The 20,452-nt window shown below is 38.6% G+C and overlaps 1 protein-coding gene across 2 annotated transcripts in view; it reads right to left on the bottom strand.

Annotated features, from left to right (window-relative positions):
• Positions 1-20,452, bottom strand: part of CRYBG3 (crystallin beta-gamma domain containing 3) — a 147,939-nt gene that overhangs the window by 123,627 nt on the left and 3,860 nt on the right. The window contains exon 2 of one of the 2 annotated variants that reach the window (XM_002761299.7): positions 1,985-2,051. The exons of the other annotated variant lie outside the window; for it this stretch is intronic. Coding sequence (XP_002761345.5) covers positions 1,985-2,051 — 67 coding nt within the window. The remainder of the gene's footprint in view (positions 1-1,984; positions 2,052-20,452) is intronic. 2 annotated transcript variants of the gene reach the window in all.

Here is a 20,452-nt window from a genome sequence, read left to right on the forward strand (position 1 = left end):
TGGGTGGATCAAGAGGTCAAGAGATCGAGCCATCCTGGTCAACATGGTGAAACCCTGTCTCTACTAAAAATACAAAAAATTAGCTGGGCATGGTGGCGCGTGCCTGTAATCCCAGCTACTCAGGAGGCTGAGGCAGGAGAATTGCCTGAACCCAGGAGGCGGAGGTAGCTGTGAGCCGAGATTGCGCCATTGCACACCAGCCAGGGTAACAAGAGCTAAACTCCATCTCAAAAAAAAAAAAAAAAAAAAGTTACATGAGCTAAAATACACAGGATACCCCAGAAACAAAATGCCATGGTATCCTTTCTATTACGGGATAACTGAGTTTCCATACATAAGTAACTTTATAGGCCTCAATTCACAAGAGAAATGGTCTCATGACTGCATGCTATCTTAGGGGCTGAGATGCCAAAATGAAATTCTCCTCAGCATACAAAATAAGGTAAGAATGGACAGAAAAGCTTGTTAGCATAGCACCCCAGCTATTACATTTTCCAAAGATGTAACTTTCAGGGCCTGTGTAGGTGGAAAACAGCACTACTGCAAATAAGAGGCTGAATTTATCCAAGTTTGAAAACTGAAGATTTATTCTGGTGAAAGTATGTTAAAATAAACCAGCAGGTATAGGCTGAATGGGGAAAGAGCAGAGACCAAGAGAAGAAAAGGGAGCAAGGCACCCAGGAAGGTCTGGTAAAGATCAAGATGAGTACAGAGGCGATGAGGGAATAAGAGACGGAATGACAAAACCGGTAACCACAGAATCTTGGCAGCTGGAGTTCTCAGAAGTAACAGCCTTCCTGTGAAACAACACAAGGGTTAGTTTCATTTATTGCCTTAGAAGGAAGAGTCTTGAGTAGGGTAAGTCAAGGCATGCAAAAACTGAAAAAGCAGCAGCAGTTGTAAAGCCCACGCAATGGCAAACCAGCAGGCTAACAACTGATTGCAGAAGGGAGGCAGGTGAGACATTTTATAAAACCACCAAGAGGAGGGTTTATTAGCCAGATTCACAAAGGAGTGAAGAAAGGTAAGCAAGGTGATCTTCATTTTTTCATTTCAGTAAATATTTATGCTTTATTATAGTGGAGAAGGCAGAAATAAAAAATTAAAACAACTTTGTGTTTATAATGTGTAATGCACTTAGGCATTATATAGTTTTTTAGAATATTAAAAAGTGCCACATATCAGTAATGAAGAATTGACATGATTTTTTGGTCTTTCCAATGACTACACTAATTTATTCTGAAATCCTCAGAAAGATCAAATTTTCTCCTTGACTGTCCCAAATCATGTGAAAAGAAAGCAACTGGGACCGAAAGCCACGACTGTGGGGTAGACACCAAAACATGATCACATACCTAGAAACTGGAAACATCAAATTTCTAGAAAACCACTTACGAATAAAAAGAGAGTTTGCAAGGTTTAGTGATTTTTGAGGATTTTCAACTACTCGTGGAGAATTGTCTATGCAGGTGTGTAGCTTAGCTACTTTTTGCACTTGTCCTCTTAGAGAAGTCAAGAATGACATGCAAGCTAACCAAACACATCTAACACAGAGCAATGACATGGAGAAACAGGTTATTAACTTCTACCCTCCAAAAGCACTATTACTTTACAGCATTTCAGAAAACTCATAAATATCAGAACTTCCTAGGAAAAACAGACATGGAGGTCATAAGATCTGACTTACAGATTAGAAAACAAAGACACAAAGAAATGAAATGCCTCAGCTATAGATTGCACAGTTGGGCTAGTGACAAAGCCAAGAAGACCTTTCGGCACACTCCCTTCCCAGAGCTTCCCCACCGGTCCAGACTCACTTCCCACCTCCTAATGCAAGTGTTCGACAGAACTGCTCTGGATTTCCACAAAAAGTTATTACACAGTGTTTCTTTTGAAATGTAAAATAAGATGACAGAATCTAAAAGAATTCACAGTAATTTAAGGTATCTGCTTGATATAAAATAATATTAATTTAAAACTATACCTTTACTGCGTCTGATGAAAGTACGTTTTCCTTTTTCTGACTTGTGCTCAAGGGTTCATTTTCAACACTGAAAAATAAAAACCACAGTTTCTTTTGAAATTAAAAGAAAATTACTAAACTAAAAGTTTTCTGTATTTAAACCCAAAGTGAAAGGTCCTTTATCTTCAATGCCCAAAGACTGATACACCATGTTATACCAAGGATAAATTGATTTGAATCACTAAACTCAAAAAAATGCATTTAAAAATTTTCATCTAGGCTTCAGATATTTGTGTGAACTCACTGTGCCTCTTATTTTCTTCTATAGATAATCAACATCACAGTAATGATATATCTGAACAAATGAGCACCTGTGTATTACTTTCATAACACTGACAAGTGCTAGTGCTCTCAGATATTATTTACGTGAGGGTTCCCCACAGTCAGATCTTTTTTTAATGCCTATGCTGGGTGTTACTTGGAACAGAATGCATTTCTATTCAGCAAATCACTATAAACGTATTATATTTTTTGTAAAGATGGGGGTCTCAACTATGTTGCCCAGGCTGAATTCTTGGCCTTAAGTGATCCTCCCACCTTGGCCTTCCAAAGTGCTGGGATTACAGGCATGAGTCACTGGTACTCAGCTTCGAGATCTAAATATTTACATCTCTGTTTATACATTATCATGTTTTTATACTTTCATAATCCTAGACAAATTAAGTAGCTTCACTCTAAAGATTATTGCCAAGGACTGTGTTTAGCCTTAAGGATATAAAAATGAGCGGGCCAGGGATTTTGCAAAACTCAGTCTAGTTGGAGAGACTAATACATAAACCTTAACAATACAGTTTCATTAGAATTATAAATGCTAAATGAACAATGTTATAGAGCATAAAAGAAATAAGGAACAACCAATTCTGCCTGTCCAGTAAAGTACCTTCAGAGGAGGTGCAAAAGCATGTGGTCATAGAGAATCAGGCATTTTCCGGACACCAAGTTGTATTTGTTTGCTTTTAATATAAATCTGGAGCACAGAGCTTGCAAAAGATAGAGGTAATCTTCCAAGAAATGAGACTGAGACCAAGAGTTTGTGGATAACAGACTATGAAGACCTGGCCTGACCCGTTACAAAATTTGATCTTTGTCCTATATGCAGTGAGAAGCTTCAGCAAGGGGACAAGAGTAAGCAGGAGGAGAACTGCAAGTGCGCCAGATGTGGAACAGTGGTCACTGGTGGTGAGGGCCCGAGAAAGAGGAAATATCATAGCTCAGATCAAATAAAGGCCGTCCCAAAGCAGATCGGATGGAAAGAGAAGTCACAATTTATGCCATTTAGATTTTTCTATCCATAAAGTCTGTGTTATTAAACACAGTATCCAAGAAAAAATGGTCATGGTCAAAAGACAGAAACAAAAATACATCATGAATACCTGGAAAATACAATGGATTAAAATGTCATAAGTCTAAGACTCCATGCAGAAACACATGGACCGAAGACATACAGCCAGACAGACCCTTAAAGCTTCTAAGTGTCAATAGCAAAAGTATATGTAAAATAAATAAATAAATAAATAAGCTGTGTGTTAAACACATAAAAAATTCTATAGAAAAAAATCAGGAACAAAACAATAGAAAACATTGTACAATACAGAATTGTAACCTGTACATGTGTATAAAATAAGAATGTCTTATAGTTGCTACTTTAAAAGTAAGTTCTTACCTCTTTTTTCTATTTTACGAGTCTTTATCTTTTGCCAAAAGGTTGTTTACAATTCAGTTTTTTTTTAAGTAAATGTAAATTAATGTTGGTCTATTTAAGCTCCAATTAACCAAAAAACCCTGGCAAATACATATAAAAAGATCATGTTAAAAAGATTTGGGGTACAATTAACAATAATGCTGACCTTGGCAGGGTGTGGGGGCTCATGCCTGTAATCCCAGCACTTTGAGGAACCGAGGTGGGTGGATCACCTTAGGTCGGGAGTTCGAGACTAGCCTGACCAACACAGAGAAACCCCATCTCTACTGAAAATACAAAAGTAGCCAGGTATGGTTGGTGCATGCCTGTAATCCCATCTACTTGGGCGGCTGAGGCAGGAGAATCGATTGAACCCAGGAGTTTAAGGTTGCAGTGAGCCGAGATCACACCATTGTACCTCAGCCTAGGTAACAAGAGCAAAGCTCCATCTTAGAAAATAATAATAATAATAATACTGACCTTGACAAGTGAATTCTCTAACTACAATTTATTTTGAATGATCTACGTAAAAACTATCCAAACATACAACATCTAATTTTAGTCTCCTAGTTCATGCTTCAAGATTCCTGAAATTCTGCTTCATTTAGTATGTTTACAGGGTTTTCTATCAACATACTAAGGCTGTAAATGAAAATGGTAAAAGTTTCTTTCCTAATACAAAAGGTCTCCAGAAAATGCAGTTGTGACTTCATGAGATTATGGCAGAACTCAGTTTTTTCAAGTTGCTGTAATTACTTCCAAATACAAACTACAAACACACACACAAATTCCAGAAAAACACAGCAATAAATCAGCATTAAGTATTGAGAAAACAGTGGAAGAATTTAACTTAAAATCACCAAAAGAAATACTACTTGACATTTCTTAAAACTCTAACTTATTTCCTTTAAGTTATGTGATTCTTACTGCTAAACTGAAATTTTAAAATGTGTTGAGTTTTAAAGCAAACAACATATTTTAAAATTTTGGTTGACTGATAAAAAATCAGTGCTCATATTAAAATTTCAACACTTTTCTACATGAAGTATTCTTAGCATAGATAATGTTATTCATGCCCTAGCTGCAGATACAACTGGTACCTAGAACCACCTGACATTACTAGAATATACCAAAGTTTATAGTCCTGCAAATTACTTTATTCTGCCACCCACAGCATCCTCCCCCACACCAATCAACTCTAAATCCTTAGCAGATAATCTATATCAACCAATAATCTCTATCTCTATCTAATCATCTATAATCTATATCCACCAACAGCAAATAATCTATAACCAGGCCAGAAGCAGTGTGGCCTGTAATCCCAACACTTTGGGAGGCCAAGGCAGGCAGATGGCTTAAGATGAGGTGTTCGAGCACCTCATGGGCAACATGTCAACCTTGTCTCCATTAAAAAAAAAAAAAAAAATTAGCTGGTGTGCATCTGTAGTCCCAGCTCTTCAGGAGGCCCCTGTACTCTATCTGGGTGAAAGAGTGAAACCTTGTTTCAAAATAAATAAATAAATATCTATAACCATATATCCATTTGTGCCTGCTTACCTTCAACAGAAAACACTATTACGTTGAGAACAATGTAATAATACACATTAGACTTTTTTTCTTAAGGAGGTAGTACATGAGTCTACTGAAAGAATATGCCAGCCACTCCTATCCTCCAACATACTTCTCTAAAACCATTAAATGGGGAGTAGGGCTGGTGGGAGAAAATTACCCAACAAGAACAAGGTCATTTTCAGTTGATTTAAAAATAAAACAAAACACAACAAAATAAGAACACAGTAGCTAAATATACTCAAAAAACAGTAAATACTTAGATGTCTGCTTAGTACAAATATAAAATAAAAAGATAAAAAAACGTGGGGTGATATTTTCAGTATCTTAAAAAATAAATACAAAGGAAAGAGAAACATGTTCAACTCAAATTTCATAAGAAACTACAATCCATTTCCTATTGTTTGCTCACAATTTAACCCCCTTTGGGACCCAGGGTATTTCAATTAGGAATACTTTTAGAAAGCACACATTTTATTCATGGCAGGGCGTGAAGAACAGAACTCAAAATCACAGGTAGGCACAAATAAAACCACTCTGCATTTCTACATAGCCTCATCTTAGCTAACAGAACATTATGAATTAATGTTAATTAATTAATTTTTCAAAATAGCTCAAATATGAAGGTCAATGGAACACAAAAGTTCCTCATTTTTCAAGCAACTTTATTTGGACCATGGCTGAAAATGAATCCAATACACAGCCATTTAGTTTTTACGTAACTTTCTGCCAGACATAAAATATTTTTCATTGGCAGTGAAAAAAAGGGTGACTTTAACCTTCTGAAGTTCAGATAATTTACATAAAGGAGAGCTCCTAACCTGTTACTTAGGATTTATTCTTTTCCTAAAATTAAATTTTGACAAGATTTCCACTGCAGATAAGCAGCAGAAAACTGGGCCCAAGAACTCACTCACCCACTCAACAAATGAGTAGTGCACACATGTATGTGTCAGGCACTGTTCTTGAGGCTGGGGGTTGCACGATGTACAAACCAGACAGGGTCCTTGCCCTCACTCTTTCAGAACTCATGTCAGTATGCATCAGAATCACCTGTGGCAACTGTTTCTGAAAATGATTTCTGGGCCTGTCCAGGAATCCAACAGGAATGGGGCCTAGGAATCTACATTTTGAGCTACAAATTACCCTTTACCCAAAGTCGTTCTAATGCAGGTGGCCCTCTGACCCCATTCTTGATAAACAATGGTCTGAGAGCGTCTCTATCTTTAGCTGACATCAACAACTGATAGCTGTAGAGGGAAGAGAAAAATCTGGCAAGGAGGATCTCCACTTATTATTTAAATATATTAAGTGTTGCTACTTAAAGATTAGGTAGCAGTTATTTAGAAAACACTAATCATTTTCCAACACTGCTGTTCATTAAAGCTCCTCAATCCAGAAAAGAGATGTCCTAATGAGCGCATACAGCACTGAAAGTACAGAGTGGGACCTGGAAAGAAAAAAATCTCTCAGTCCATACTGCAGAACTAGAGCACAAGGGCAGCTTCCGGGCCTCTCCCAGAGTACAGGTCTCCTCTCCTCCTGTAATGTACCTGTTGGGCACCTCCTCCTCCTATGCCTTTCTCTCATACATAACTGTGACTGCATCAGGAAAATCTGGAAATGGTAAAGACCTGAATACAGCTTCCATAACCATCTTCTGGAGGCTTGCCTACTTCTCTATGAATGCCAGGGTCTACGGATTCTTGCCGTTTCGAGAGAGGAAGCAATCTTTGGTGGTCAAGCCATCACTAGCAGTAATTCAGAGCACCCCCCAATACCAGCTCACTTAACATAAAGTAGTCCCCAATTTGGGAATGCCGTTACATCTAAACAGCACACCCCAGCCCTCTGTCCACAGGGACACTTCTCCACTTCCAGGGCCAATTTACCTTCTCTCCTGTTTCCAACCCTGCTCAAAACTGATGCTGCCTGAAGTTATCCTCCCACTTGAGATTTTCAGTTCTTCTACATGAGGTGTGGTCTACAGCAGAAGAATCAGCAATACTGTTGATAACAGGGAAAAAGAAACAGGGAAAATCTCCCCATCATTTTATCTTCCCTCACTATTGTAAAACTTTACTGGTTCCAGAAGCCTGGTCCACTCAGCAGCACCTTCCCTTCTACCTCAGCTTCATGAGGCCTTTTCTTCCTCACACAGAGTCCACCTGACCCAACTCCTGTGATGAAGTCCTAAAGGTAGCCAGAATCTAGGCTCCCCTTGAAATGTGATCAAGTAATATCCTAGTCTTTCAGGTGACACTTTCCCTTGGACTAAATGAAAAATAATGCATAACAGGACAGGATCTTCACCTATTCACTCGCTCTCCCACTGTCATAAGTAGTAAAATGCTTTGCAACAGCTCAGAATGGACTTCTGTTTCAGACACAGCATCTTGAGGACAAAAGGCACTTCAGTCAAAACGAACGTTTTTGGATCTGATTTTAAAACTATGCAAATTAAAAAGGTTCAGACCAGCTCTTATTAGATCTCTGCCAGATCTAAAATCCCACATTGCTGTGATCTACAACAGATAGAAAGGTGGGAAAAGAAACAGGCAGACTAACCTTGAGGCTTTTCTGGTAAAAAAGATGAGAAAGACTATGGCCAAGAAATCAACTTAGATTAAAACTAGTATGCGGGCATTATACCCAAGAGGCAAAAATGTCTACGGTCCCTTATTTCAAAATTAGAGGACAAAATGTCTAGTGTCCCTTATTTAAAAATTACTAAGACTCCTTCTGGGCCTGTCCTCTACTCCCTTAGACTCCACCTCTCAGCCCTCATATAGGTGCTTAAATATGGCAAGGACTTCATCCCCACACCTTCCCAAAGGATCTGCTCTAGCCGTGGGATCTACGTAACCCTTGGGATATTTTTCTTAGAAACATAGCCTCACATGACAAGTTCTATAATTTTCTTCAATCAACGCTGTACTGCAGGTACATCACAGATTAAACTGACTTTTGTGCACTGGCCTGGAGCCCCATTCAGCAGGTCCAGTGCTATGGGGGAAAAGATAGAGTTCCACACCAACAATCTGCAAACCACCATCTGGAAAACTGTCCATTCGCAAATGGTGTCTGCCAGCGGTAGAGTGGTACTTGTACTTTTTAAATGGCTATTAACAGAATGCAAAACAGGTGGTTATGGCACTATTTCTGGGCTTCAAATTAAAAGGTAACTAAAAGCTGCAATTTTAAGGCACTCAAACAGCATGTGTTTTAGCCCAAACATCTGGCAGTTGAATGATTCCAAAATGCTAGAGAAAAATCAGGAGGAAAGAGGAAAGGTAGGAATGGTTACGAGGCTCTGTTGCTCCACAACTCCTTTTCTCCATAATGGCAGCCCTCTCCTACAATCTGTGTATCTTCCTTGAGGCTGCTTTATTTCCTGTCCCCCAACTCATGCCCTCAAAGTAAGACCCATAATTACAGTTAAATCACAGGCTGCAGAGTGAGAATCTCAGTGCCTCTCAGTGCCTGAGCTGTCTACCACACGTGTGTTGTGAGTGACTGCCCCATTCTTCCCAAGTTCTCCATCCACCTCATAACCTTCAGATTTCTGAATGTTTAACTCACCCCGCAAGATTCAATATCCTGAATCTTTCGCTGCGATGTGAACTCACAGTAGTATTTTCTCTGCTTTCTAAAATGGAGCATTCATTCCTGTATGATTCAACAAGGTGTCCTGAGGACAGGGCACTGGAGACACAAGACTGTGCTCTCCCAGAACTCCCCAGAATCTAACCTTGGCTGACCTCCCCTGCAACTCAAATCCTTCTTCCTCTGTAAATTCTTCCAGACACAGATAAACAGACAATATATGTGTGAATATAAAAACACATTTATACACACATATAAATATATGTCCAAGTGATACTTTCCAAAAGTAAACTCATCCTTTCAACTCCTTACTATGGACTAACAACTGCTACCTCAGGTGGACCCTGGCTCTCTTCCCCGTGTCACTAACACCCACTCCTCCTCTAATTCTGTCTGTCCCAACTGGCATCTGTGCCACGTGATCATGCTCCAGGACCTTTTTTTTTTTTTTGAGACAGAGTCTTGCTCTGTTGCCAGGCGCCAGGCTAGAGTGCAGTGGCACAATCTTGGCTCACTGCAACCTCCACCTCCCGGGTTCAAGCAATTCTCCTGCCTCAGCCTCCCAAGTAGCTGGGATTACAGGCACGCGCCACCACACCCAGCTAATTTTTATATTTTTAGTAGAGAGAGGGTTTCACCATGTTGGCCAGGATGGTCTCGATCTCTTGACCTGCTGATCTGCCCGCCTCGGCCTCCCAAACTGCTGGGATTACAGGCTTGAGCAACCGCACCCGGCCGCCTCAGGACCTTCTAACTGAATGTTCCCTCTGTCCAGAAAGTTCTTTCCTCAGACTTGTTCATGCCCCACTCCCAGATATCATCTGGGTCTTTGCTCAAATGCTACACAACAGAGACACCTTTCGTGACCACTGTACCTGCACCTTATCCTGGACTGACCACTTCCATTATGTTCCATTCCCTCCACATTTTATTTTTACTTCAAAACACATTATATATTAATTTATATAATTTATTTTCTGCCCTCCCCATTAGAATACAACCTGCTTAAGTAGAGACACATTTAGATAAGCAAACAAGATCTGAAAAGTGATGACACAACTAAGTTTTCCTAATCATTACCTTTAAATTTTTTTTTAAATAAATTCACTTTATCAAAGTCTTTACAAAGCTTCCAATACGGTTTCATAGCACCAACAGCCCTTCTTGTTCAAATTTCACTATTTTACACGACAAGTCTCAGTACCAGGTTAACTTACATAACCAAGTTTGAGAGTAACCACACTCACTATTGGGGAGCACACGCCAGTGGAAATAGAAAGGTAGATGTGGTACCAGAGCTCACCAGAGTTCTGCTGCCATTGTCACTGTGACTTACAGAGAGGGTGGGGTGAATTTGTTCAACCCAGAAATTGGGTAATGAAGCTTGATTAAGATGGCCTCTTCTGCAGTAAATCATTTTTGCACATGCTCTGCTTGATCAGCTGAGGGACAGCCACATGGACATGTCCAGTTTTATATTTAAGAGGAATGTCTGGGCTGGAGACATTAACTTGGGAATCTTCTGCATATAGGAGATGATTAAATTTTAAATTATCTTTATAACATATATGTATTATTGTCGGAAATGTTAAAGCACTGTTAAGTGGAAAAAATTCAAGTTCCAAACTCTTAAAGAAGAACTTTCATTTTTTATGAAAATATTTAGACATTAAGATATATATTTAGACACACCCATAGGAAATCATTTGAAAAAATGGTATATGTCTCTGGATGGGTAGGGTTATGAGTGTGCTTTTGCTTTTTGATCCTCTTATAATTTTATACCTGTTTTGTAAAAGCAAATATTACTATCAAAAAGACAAAAAATACAAAGTAGCATAACTGATTAAAAAGAAAGCAAAAACAAGTCAGTGCACAAAAGGCAAACAAATAATAAAATAAGAATACTGCAAATATTACCTAATGTTAATTCCTTCGTAACATAATATATGCAACATTGCCAAATAATATTTTCATTTGCCTACTTAGAATAACGAAACACCATCATTACAATTCACACTTTCAGCTTTTACTGCTAAAAAACACAATGCCATCCTTCCAACCCATGTATGCTCCTTTGTGCCTTGACAAGCAAGACAATAAAAGAGAGCTTACATCTCACCTAATCTATCCCCAGTTATTAAAACATCAAATTCAAAATATTTCATTCTTTGTCATAGAAGCATTGTAGTTACAAGAAACTTAGGATCTGCCACAGAGGTAGAAACCACTTTTTGTATAAATTTTAATAAGAAAGGTAAAAATTTCTAACATACCTTCTAAAAATGACATGAAACGAATACTGGTGAGACCACCCAAATGCCATTTTCATGTCACGTCTCACATTGCCATTTGTGCTGTTTGTCATAAAGAACATATAAAATATTTTTCCTTAACTGTTTTCTATACACATACTGGAGTCCATCTTAGAATTCTGCCTATTACAATTATATTTTTGTTCCAACACGTTACTGGAAATCAGCGCTTAAAAGCATATCTGATTTTAAAAGTATGCAAGTGCTGCGGTTTGGATGTTTGTCCCATCCAAAGCTCATCCTGAGATTCAACCCCCAGTGTTGGAGGTAGGGCCCAATGGGAGGTGTTTGGGTCATTAGGGTGAATTCCTCAGGAATAGATTAATGCCCTCCTGTGGGTGGTGGTGAGTGCCTTTTCACTCTATTAGTTCCAGGAAAACTGGTTGTTAAAAAGAACCTGGCACCTCTGACCCCTTGTTTTTCCCAAGTGATCCTGTACCTTTTTTCCCAAGTGATCCTGTACCTTCCACCATGAGTGGAAACAACCTGACACCCTCATCAGATGCAGATGCCCAATCTGAACATTCCAGCCATCAGAATCAGGAGCCAAATAAATCCCTGTTCTTTACAAACTACTCAGCCTCAGGTATTCCTTGATAGCACACAAAACAGACTATGACATCAAAAAAACCTCTGTTGTATAATCTTTTAGCATTTTTAAAAATTATATTTAAGTTTTAGAGTACATGTGCAGAATGTGCAGGTTTGTTACATGGGTAAACACGTGCCATGGTGGTTTGCTGCACCCATCCCCCCGTCATCTATATTAGGTATTTCTCCTAATGCGATCCCTCCCCTAGTCCCCCACCCTCTGACAGGACCTGGAATATGATGCTCCCTTCCCTGTGTCCGTGTGTTCTCAGTGTTCAACTCCCACTTAGGAGTGAGCAGATGTGGTGTTTGGTTTTCTCTTCCTGTGTTTGCTGAGAATGATGGCTTCCAGCTTCATCCATGTCCCTGCAAAGGACATGAACTCATCCTTTCTATGGCTGCATAGTATTCCATGATGTATATGTGCCAGGCTTTCTTTATCCAGTCTATCACTGATGGGCATCTGAGTTGGTTCCAAGTCTTTGCTATTGTGAATAGTGCTCCAAAAAACATGTGTACATGTGTCTTTATAGAATAATTTATAATCTTTTGGGTATGCACCCAGTAATGGGATGGCTGGGTCACATGGTATTTCTGGTTCTAGATTCTTAAGGAATCGCCACCCTGTCCTCCACAATGGTTGAACTAATTTACACTCCCACCAACAGTATAAAAGTGTTCCTATTTCTCCACATCTCTGCAGCATCTGTTGTTTCCTGACTTTTTTATGATCGCCATACTAACTGGCGTGAGATGGTGTCTCATTGTGGTTTTGATCTGCATTTCTCTAATGACCAGTGATGAGCTTTTTTTCATAAATTTGTTGGCCACATAAATGTCTTCTTTTGAAATGTGTTTGTTCATATCCTTTGTCCACTTTTTGATGGGATTGTTTTTTTCTTGTAAATTTGATTAAGTTTTCTGTAGATTCTGGGTATTAACCCTTTGTCAGATGGACAGATTGCAAAAATGTTCTCCCATTCTGTTGCTTGCCTGTTCACTCTGATGATAGTTTCTTTTGCTGTGTGGAAGCTCTTTAATTAGATCCCATTTGTCAATTTTGGCTTTTGTTGCCACTGCTTTTGGTGTTTTAGTCATGAAGTTCTTTCCCATACCTATGTCTTGAATGGTATTGCCTAGGTTTTCTTCTAGGGTTTTTATGGTTTTAGGTCTATAAGTCTTTAATCTGTCTTGAGTTAATTTTTGTATAAGGTATAAGGAAGGGGTCCAGTCTCAGTTTTCTGCATATGGCTAGCCAGTTTTTCCAACACCATTTATTAAAGAGACAATCCTTTCCCCATTGCTTGTTTTTGTCAGGTATGTCAAAGATCAGATGGCTGGAGATGTGTGGCAGTATTTCTGAGGCCTCTGGTTCTGTTCAATTAGTCTCTATACATGTGTTTTGGTACCAGTACCATGCTGTTTTGGTTACTGTAGTCTTGTAGTATAGTTTGAAGTCAGGTAGCATGATGCCTCTAGCTTTGTTCTTTTGGCTTAGGACTGTCTTGGCTATATAGGCTCTTTTTTGGTTCCATACAAAATTTAAAGTACTTTTTCCTAATTCCGTGAAGAAAGTCAATGTTTGCTTCATGGGGATGGCATTGAATCTGTAAAGTACTTTGGGCAGTATGGCCATTTTCACAATATTGATTCTTCCTATCCATGAGCAAGCAATTATTTCCTCATAGCCATCATTGAGAAGTTAGGTTATGGAGTTCAATTTATATTCAAATAATTTAAAAGTTTGCAACAATGATAATTGTAAAGATTTTCTCGTTATTTCTAGCAAAACAGTACAGGTGAACACATGTTTAACTCTGTCCCATGGAAATGACAGTAAAACTATTAATAAGAGGAAATAAGCCACCAGGCTAAAAAAAAAAAGAGGAAAAACAGGATTCAGGACAAATGAGATTTTTGAAGGAGAGAAACAGGCAGAAAAATAATTTAGAATAAATAAAACCTTTATCATTTCTTTGTGTTGGGAACATTTCAACTCTCTTGTAGCTATTTTGCAATATACTATTGTTATGGCTAATCCCCCTACTGTGCTAACAGTGAAGTGCTAAACTGAAGTGATAACCTAAAAATCCTGATTTGACCATTACACATTGTATGAATGTAACAGAATATCACATATACTCACATTTCATAAATATGTACAATAATTATGTATCAATAATCTTTTCACAAAAAGAATAGATAAAAACTCAGGAACCCATATCCCAAAATATGGCACTTAGACACGCTGAACTGAGCAGCCTCAAGGCCTCTCTGAACTCCACCCCTGTCTTTTGTCTTTGATCTTCTGTCTCTCCCAAAGCACAGAATGAAGTTCTGTTTTCTGAAGTTCTCTTGTCTGCTAAAGTTTAGACCCATCAAAGAAGAAAACAATTACCTCTAATCCCTTCCCTGAGTTTCCTTTAATTGAACTCATGTTACATAAGAAAGACCTACGTCTATCATAACAACTGGACAGATTTCTGTCATAAACCCCAGTCTGCTCTGTGAGCCCAAGAGACTTTGTCCCAGTCCTCTGTTATGTTCTGCAAGCCCACTGAGTTCCCATAAAAATCATTTACTATTCCCCTACAATCATCCACTTTCCTCTCTCCTAAGACGCAGCGTATATAAGCATCTGTACTCTACTGGAATACTTTTTAATCACTCTGTGATTTTTCCCCCTTCATGTTAATAAATTTCTATGTGATTTCTCCTGTTAATCTGCTTTTCATTAGTGAACTAACAAAAGGCAAAAGGGAGGATTTTAACCTTGCATCTACATATGCATGTAACAAAATATCACATTATGCTATTAATATGTAAATTATTATAATCAACAAAGTTTTTAAAAATGGATAAAACTGCCATGCACAGCATTCAGAAGAAGAAGCTATCATTTCAATTTATCCTAACACAACTCCAGAAAAATCTCAAAGACTGCGAGGCCAAGGAAGAAGATGAGGCATATGGCTGGAAATGAAGACTAGCTGAAATTCTGATAGCCCCTACTGGATCTCTAATCCCCAAATTATAACATTTGGCTGGAGCCTAGAAATGTTTAAAAAGAGAAGGCTCCAGACTCTGGAATACCAGGAATAAAAGTACAGAAAGCACAGACCACATATAGGGAGTTTAAATCAAACTCTCCATTCTAAATAGTAAGATGTAAGCCTCTCAAGTGAAAGAGCCAGCCAACTGTCCAGCAAAATGAATTTAGAAGGCACTGTGCAAGGTTCATTACTGTGCACTTGTAGAGTCTACATTGAAAAGAGATTTCAAAATTCACAAAATTCACAAAGAAAAAACAAATCACAAAAATAGGTCCGTAAATCAGACTAGCCTCAGATATCTCAACAATCTAAAATTTAAAAAAAGACTAATATAGAAATGTCTTCAGAAATCTAAATGCAAGCAATTTTCACTTTATACATTTATACACGAACAAGCATTTACTACAGTAGAAAGGTATTTTCAGAAGGGCAAAGACTAAAAAAATTTTATCTAACATGCACCCTTTCTTGTTGGATATATGCCAATAAAAGGGGTAGTTAACCAAGAAAGAGGAATACATGAGGTCCAAAAATAGGTGCTCTCACATAGGGCCGAGTAGCAAAGATCAGTGCATTAACCTTGGGTACTATTAGGCGATACAAATTGCAGGAAGACACAGAGACTAAGAGAAAGGTCTTGGAAGGCATAGAGGTAAACTGGTAGATGTGATTTAATGATGTAGAAAAAGGCACTGAAAGTGGTTTTATAAGTGTGTTTGCGCATCCTAGAAGTAGCAGCAATAAGAAAATGAAAAACAAGGTAATTTACTCCAAGAAAAACAAAAGATCACACAAAGAGAGTAACCATAGTACAGCACTTGGCTTAGCAGAAAACAACAGGTACATATTCATAAAAATCTACCGGTTGATTTAATCTTCCAATTATAATGAGTATTATGGCTGGATGAGTAATGAGATATGGAAGGGTATAAAATACCTAAGTGCTCATCTACCATAACCAGAAGTCAATATATATTCTCCAAAGTTTATAAAACAAGAACAGAAAAGCATTACTTAGACACACGTTCCAAAAGAAACAGCTTAAATGAGATTAAAAGTTTCCTCTGAGTGCCTCAAGCATGGGTTCACATCTGTTAAATGCTCCTACAGTCCCCTACATGTTACCCTGGTACTTATTTCAAGAGAGAAGAAAGACTTGTGCAATGTCTGCCTTCCCCACAAACTGCATGAGTGCTTTGAGACAAAGGCAGTGGTGCACCTTGTTAACTGCTGGATTTTCAGGAGCTAGCCTGGTGCATGACACAGTGACACTAAATTAATCCTTTTGAAACACAGGTGAAGCTTTCAAATCGAATGACCAAAATGTCAGGACCACATGGAGGAGTTCACTAAAGCATTTTCATATGTGACTTTGTCAATAAAACAGAAATAGTTCTAATTTGTAAGGCATATCAATTTTGTACATACCTATCAGCCCATGGAGGTCTGGCGGGTATGCTAATGCTGAGAGAGACCTTAGAGATGAAACCAACTCCCTCGATTTATCACTGAAGACTCTGAGGTTGAACCAGTCCTGGGTCATACTGGAGAGGTCAAGGTGGATGACAGGTGACCACATAAAAGTGAGTTATGTTTATATATTTGTGGCTGTGTCACCTCCACGCAGTTTCACATTAGAGATTAATAATAAAGAAAAGCCTCACTCCTAGTTGTACAAAGTGTCAAAATACAAATTATTCTGCATTACAAAAACTACTTCTATTTATTGATATTCTTAACTGAAACTTTTCTCACTTGAATAAGTTGATGTAGTGTATTCTCTCTTTGGAGGATTTTTGGCAACACAGGATCATAAATTCTCTGGTTTTCTTTTCCTTCTTTTAGCCACAGATATTCACCAGATTTTAATCCAATCTTTTTCTTACTTTATGAAATAGGTAATTCACATAATTTTTAAGTGTACAAAGGCACACAATCATCTTCCTTCTGCTTCTCATCCCTTCACTCAGTTCCCCATAACCGCAAAGTAAGTTATCCAACACAAGTAACAGATTTGTTTCATATCCCACCACTTTTGTGTATACAAATGAAACATATTATACACAATTAGTTGTAGCTTAATTTTTTTTTTTTTTTAATGAAGTTTGACTCTTGTTGCATAGGCTGGAGTGCAATGGCACGATCTTAGCTCACTGCAACCTCCGCCTCCCAGGTTCAAGCAATTCTCAGGCCTCAGCCTCTGGAGTAGCTGGGATTACAGGCCTGCACCACCACACCCGGCTAATTTTTTTGTATTATTAGCAGAGATGGAATTTCACCATGTTGGTCAGGCCGGTCCCAAACTCCTGACCTCAGGTGATCCACTGCCTCGGCCTCCCAAAGTGCTGGGATTATGGACGTGAGCCAGACTTTTTTTTTTTTTTACTGGGAGCTATTTCCTTATCAGTACATAAAAAGCTTTCCAATTCTCTTTGGTAGCTATATGATATTTTATTCTATGGATGTACTATGACTTATCAGTCCACACTGACGGCATTCTACTCTATTTTTCATCTTTTGCTATTAAAACAATGCTGTAATGACTAACTTCTATTGGCCTATTTGCAAACTGTACATGTTCAGTGGAATCCCCAGAGGAGAAATGCTGAGTATGTAGATCTGCAATACTGACAGATCTTGCAAATTTCTCTCCAAAGTGGTATATCAATTTACATTTCCACTAGTCGTGTATGAGAGTTCCAGCTTCCTCACATCAAACTGGGTTTTACTTATCAGATAGGTGAAATATGGTATCTTGCTATAGTTTCCATTTGAAACTCTTTTGAAGGAGACTGCCCCTTTTTTTAATATTTAAATAAAAATCTATAATCTGCATATATGTATACATTTCTTTTCCTCTCCCAACTTTCAGGAGTAAAATTCTTGATTGTCCATAGCCCTCACCCAGTCCATCTGGGCAGATGTCCAGCTGCATGCCATTGTCTTTTGTTTCCATTCCAAACAATTTTCTAAGGGCAGCCTTCTTTTACGAGTCTGCCCAAGTTAAGCAGGAGGAAACTGTCACATAATGCTATAGGCTTTCAATTCAGGAAGGAAAACTTGACTCCTGACTCTACCACCAATACTGTGAGACTTCTGATTAGCTACTGAACCTCCTGAAGCCTTAAATATCTGTAAAAGAGAGTGAAGATACCTCTCTCATACATTTGCTCTGAGGATTAAGTGAATTAATATTTTTAAAGTCCCGAGCTCAGGGCTTGGATCTGAGCCTTAATAGTAGTTTGGTTTTGTCATCGTTAATCGGTTAGGAAAAAAGAAAACAAACACACACACTTGGCTAAGCAGTTGTTTCAGTGCTTCAGTATACTTCCAATTAAAAACTCCTAGGAGTTAAACATTCAGGGACAATCCTGCTGGATGGAGTTGTACCATTACTTGGCCATGTACAACTGCCAAATAAACACCAAGAATGACTTATTACTGGTTGTAAAACTTCGATTTGTTCTCTAACAACATCAAACCATTTTATGTAAGCACTGCCACTTATCTGGAATGTTGATTCTTAAAAGGATGCACTTCTATGCCTCTAACTAGGACTTGCAAATCCTGTGGGGTCAAGAAGGAAAACAAAAGGAACCAAGGGACAGCACTTCCATTCACCTTGAAGGTGCAGTTACTATCCAATTTCCCCCACTATGTTGGCTTGGCAAAGGACACTAAGCAAATCACACTCAGAGAAAAGTTAATGATGTGAGAACATATTTTGAAAGTCCAATTAAAGTTCTCATATGATGTATGACATTCGTGAAACATTACGCTCTGAACGAACAAGTTGCACACTCCAAAGACATGTTTGGTTTATACTGAGGTCATATTAAGAAGAGAGATGTACACTTTTATCTCCTCTATTAATTTTTAAATTCTATGAAAGCAGATTTGGTCATTTATTTTTATATCCACACTGCTTTGCACCATATGGGGGACAGAGCAGCCACTCTAACTTATGGACTGAACAAACTCAAAATAAGTATTACTTCTTTCACTTTTACTTCATGCTGATTCCCTCTTTTCAGCATATAGCCTAGATTATTTTCCTTAATTTTATAACCACCTACAGTTTGTTACTACCATTTTATTTAATAATTAGTAACTAATATTTCTTAATTCTGGGCTTTGGAGTATTTCATCAGACCTCTGGAAAGAAAATATTTTGTCTTGAGGGAATATTTTCTTTTACTTTACAAAACTTGCTATTACCCTTTTTACACATTTTCCACTGTGATTAGTAAAAAAACTTAAAAATGTTATAACTGTCAATAAAGTTAGAAGTTCTGATTGCATAAATCTACTGCAGGTCAATGTGTGATACCCTTGCAAGTGTAACACATTCAGAGCATACAATTGAGAGCATTTCCAATGAATGTTCACAGCAAAAAATAGAATTCCCAAATTAGGCATCTGGTAGACACCCTATTGAACCCAAGAGATGGAAATCACCTTTAAAAGGCAGGCTTTTGATACCCTACAAGAGGTTATATTTTGACTCTGCTGCCAAGAGTACGCTTTTGCCTTGAATTAACCTAGAGGAGCAGAGGTGAACAACATTCCGACCAAATACAGACCCCTGAAGACTTCCTGAATTCTCTCGTCGTCTTCACTACAGAAGGCATGAACTGCTGATGTGGCACACGTATCTCCTATCCAACTAAAGTAGTTACCAATTATTTTCCATTGTGCTTCAAATCAATACAAATGCAATCATCATGACAATTGAGAAACAAAGCTTCCTTTCCTCACATTACTGATGTTGTGGTCAACACTGGTAGTTTAACCTGAAGGCCAACCGCTCTCCCATGCTGGTCATCAGAAGTATTACTGACATTTCTGGCAGTACAGAGTACCTCCCACACCACAGCTCATTAGCATCCTGGCCCCACCCATTCAACACTCCCAGCCACAGTGACAAGCAAAAGCAACCTTCCCCAGGTTTCTAAATGCCCACTTGAAGAGAGGGGAGGGGATCGCCGCTAGCTGAAAGTCACTAACAAGTGCTTTAATGCTCCAATCAACAAACAGAGTCACTCCACACCTGAACTAAGTAAAGGGGACACAAAGATGAAGACATAGTCCCTGCCCTTGAGCCTAGTAATCCTGTCTCATCTTCTTTCCATCAACGACACCGTATTTGGTCAAAGTAACAGCCAAAAGAAATATACCTGAAATGGGCCACACTGTCACCCATTCTAGAACAGAGTAAGGAACAGTCTAATTGTCTCACATATTCAAATGTTTTGAAGGAGCAGAGTTCAGAAGGTGGTGGACAAGATGGGACCACAAAGGGAACCAGAGCTAAGTTCAAATGTCACCTCTCATCTCCTCTCATGATTTTGGGCAAATCTCTCTCCCTCCCACCAACTGGGTGGAGGGGTTTCCAGTTATCCCAACGACCAGAGGAGAATCATGGACACCAGACATCCTGCAAAGGACAAAAGAGTCCAGTTCAAAGAACTGTTCCATTCAAAACACCCATTATTGAGCACTCTCCCAAATTCAGGGTCTTCAGTTGTCAGATGGTAGTAAGTGGACCAACCTCTCACACTGTGTGAGGCTTAAATGATAGGTTGCAAGTAAAAGTACCCAGCCCAGGAGTAAG

The sequence above is a fragment of the Callithrix jacchus genome, chromosome 21, assembly GCF_049354715.1.
Source record: "Callithrix jacchus isolate 240 chromosome 21, calJac240_pri, whole genome shotgun sequence".
Taxonomy (NCBI): Eukaryota; Metazoa; Chordata; class Mammalia; order Primates; family Cebidae; genus Callithrix; species Callithrix jacchus.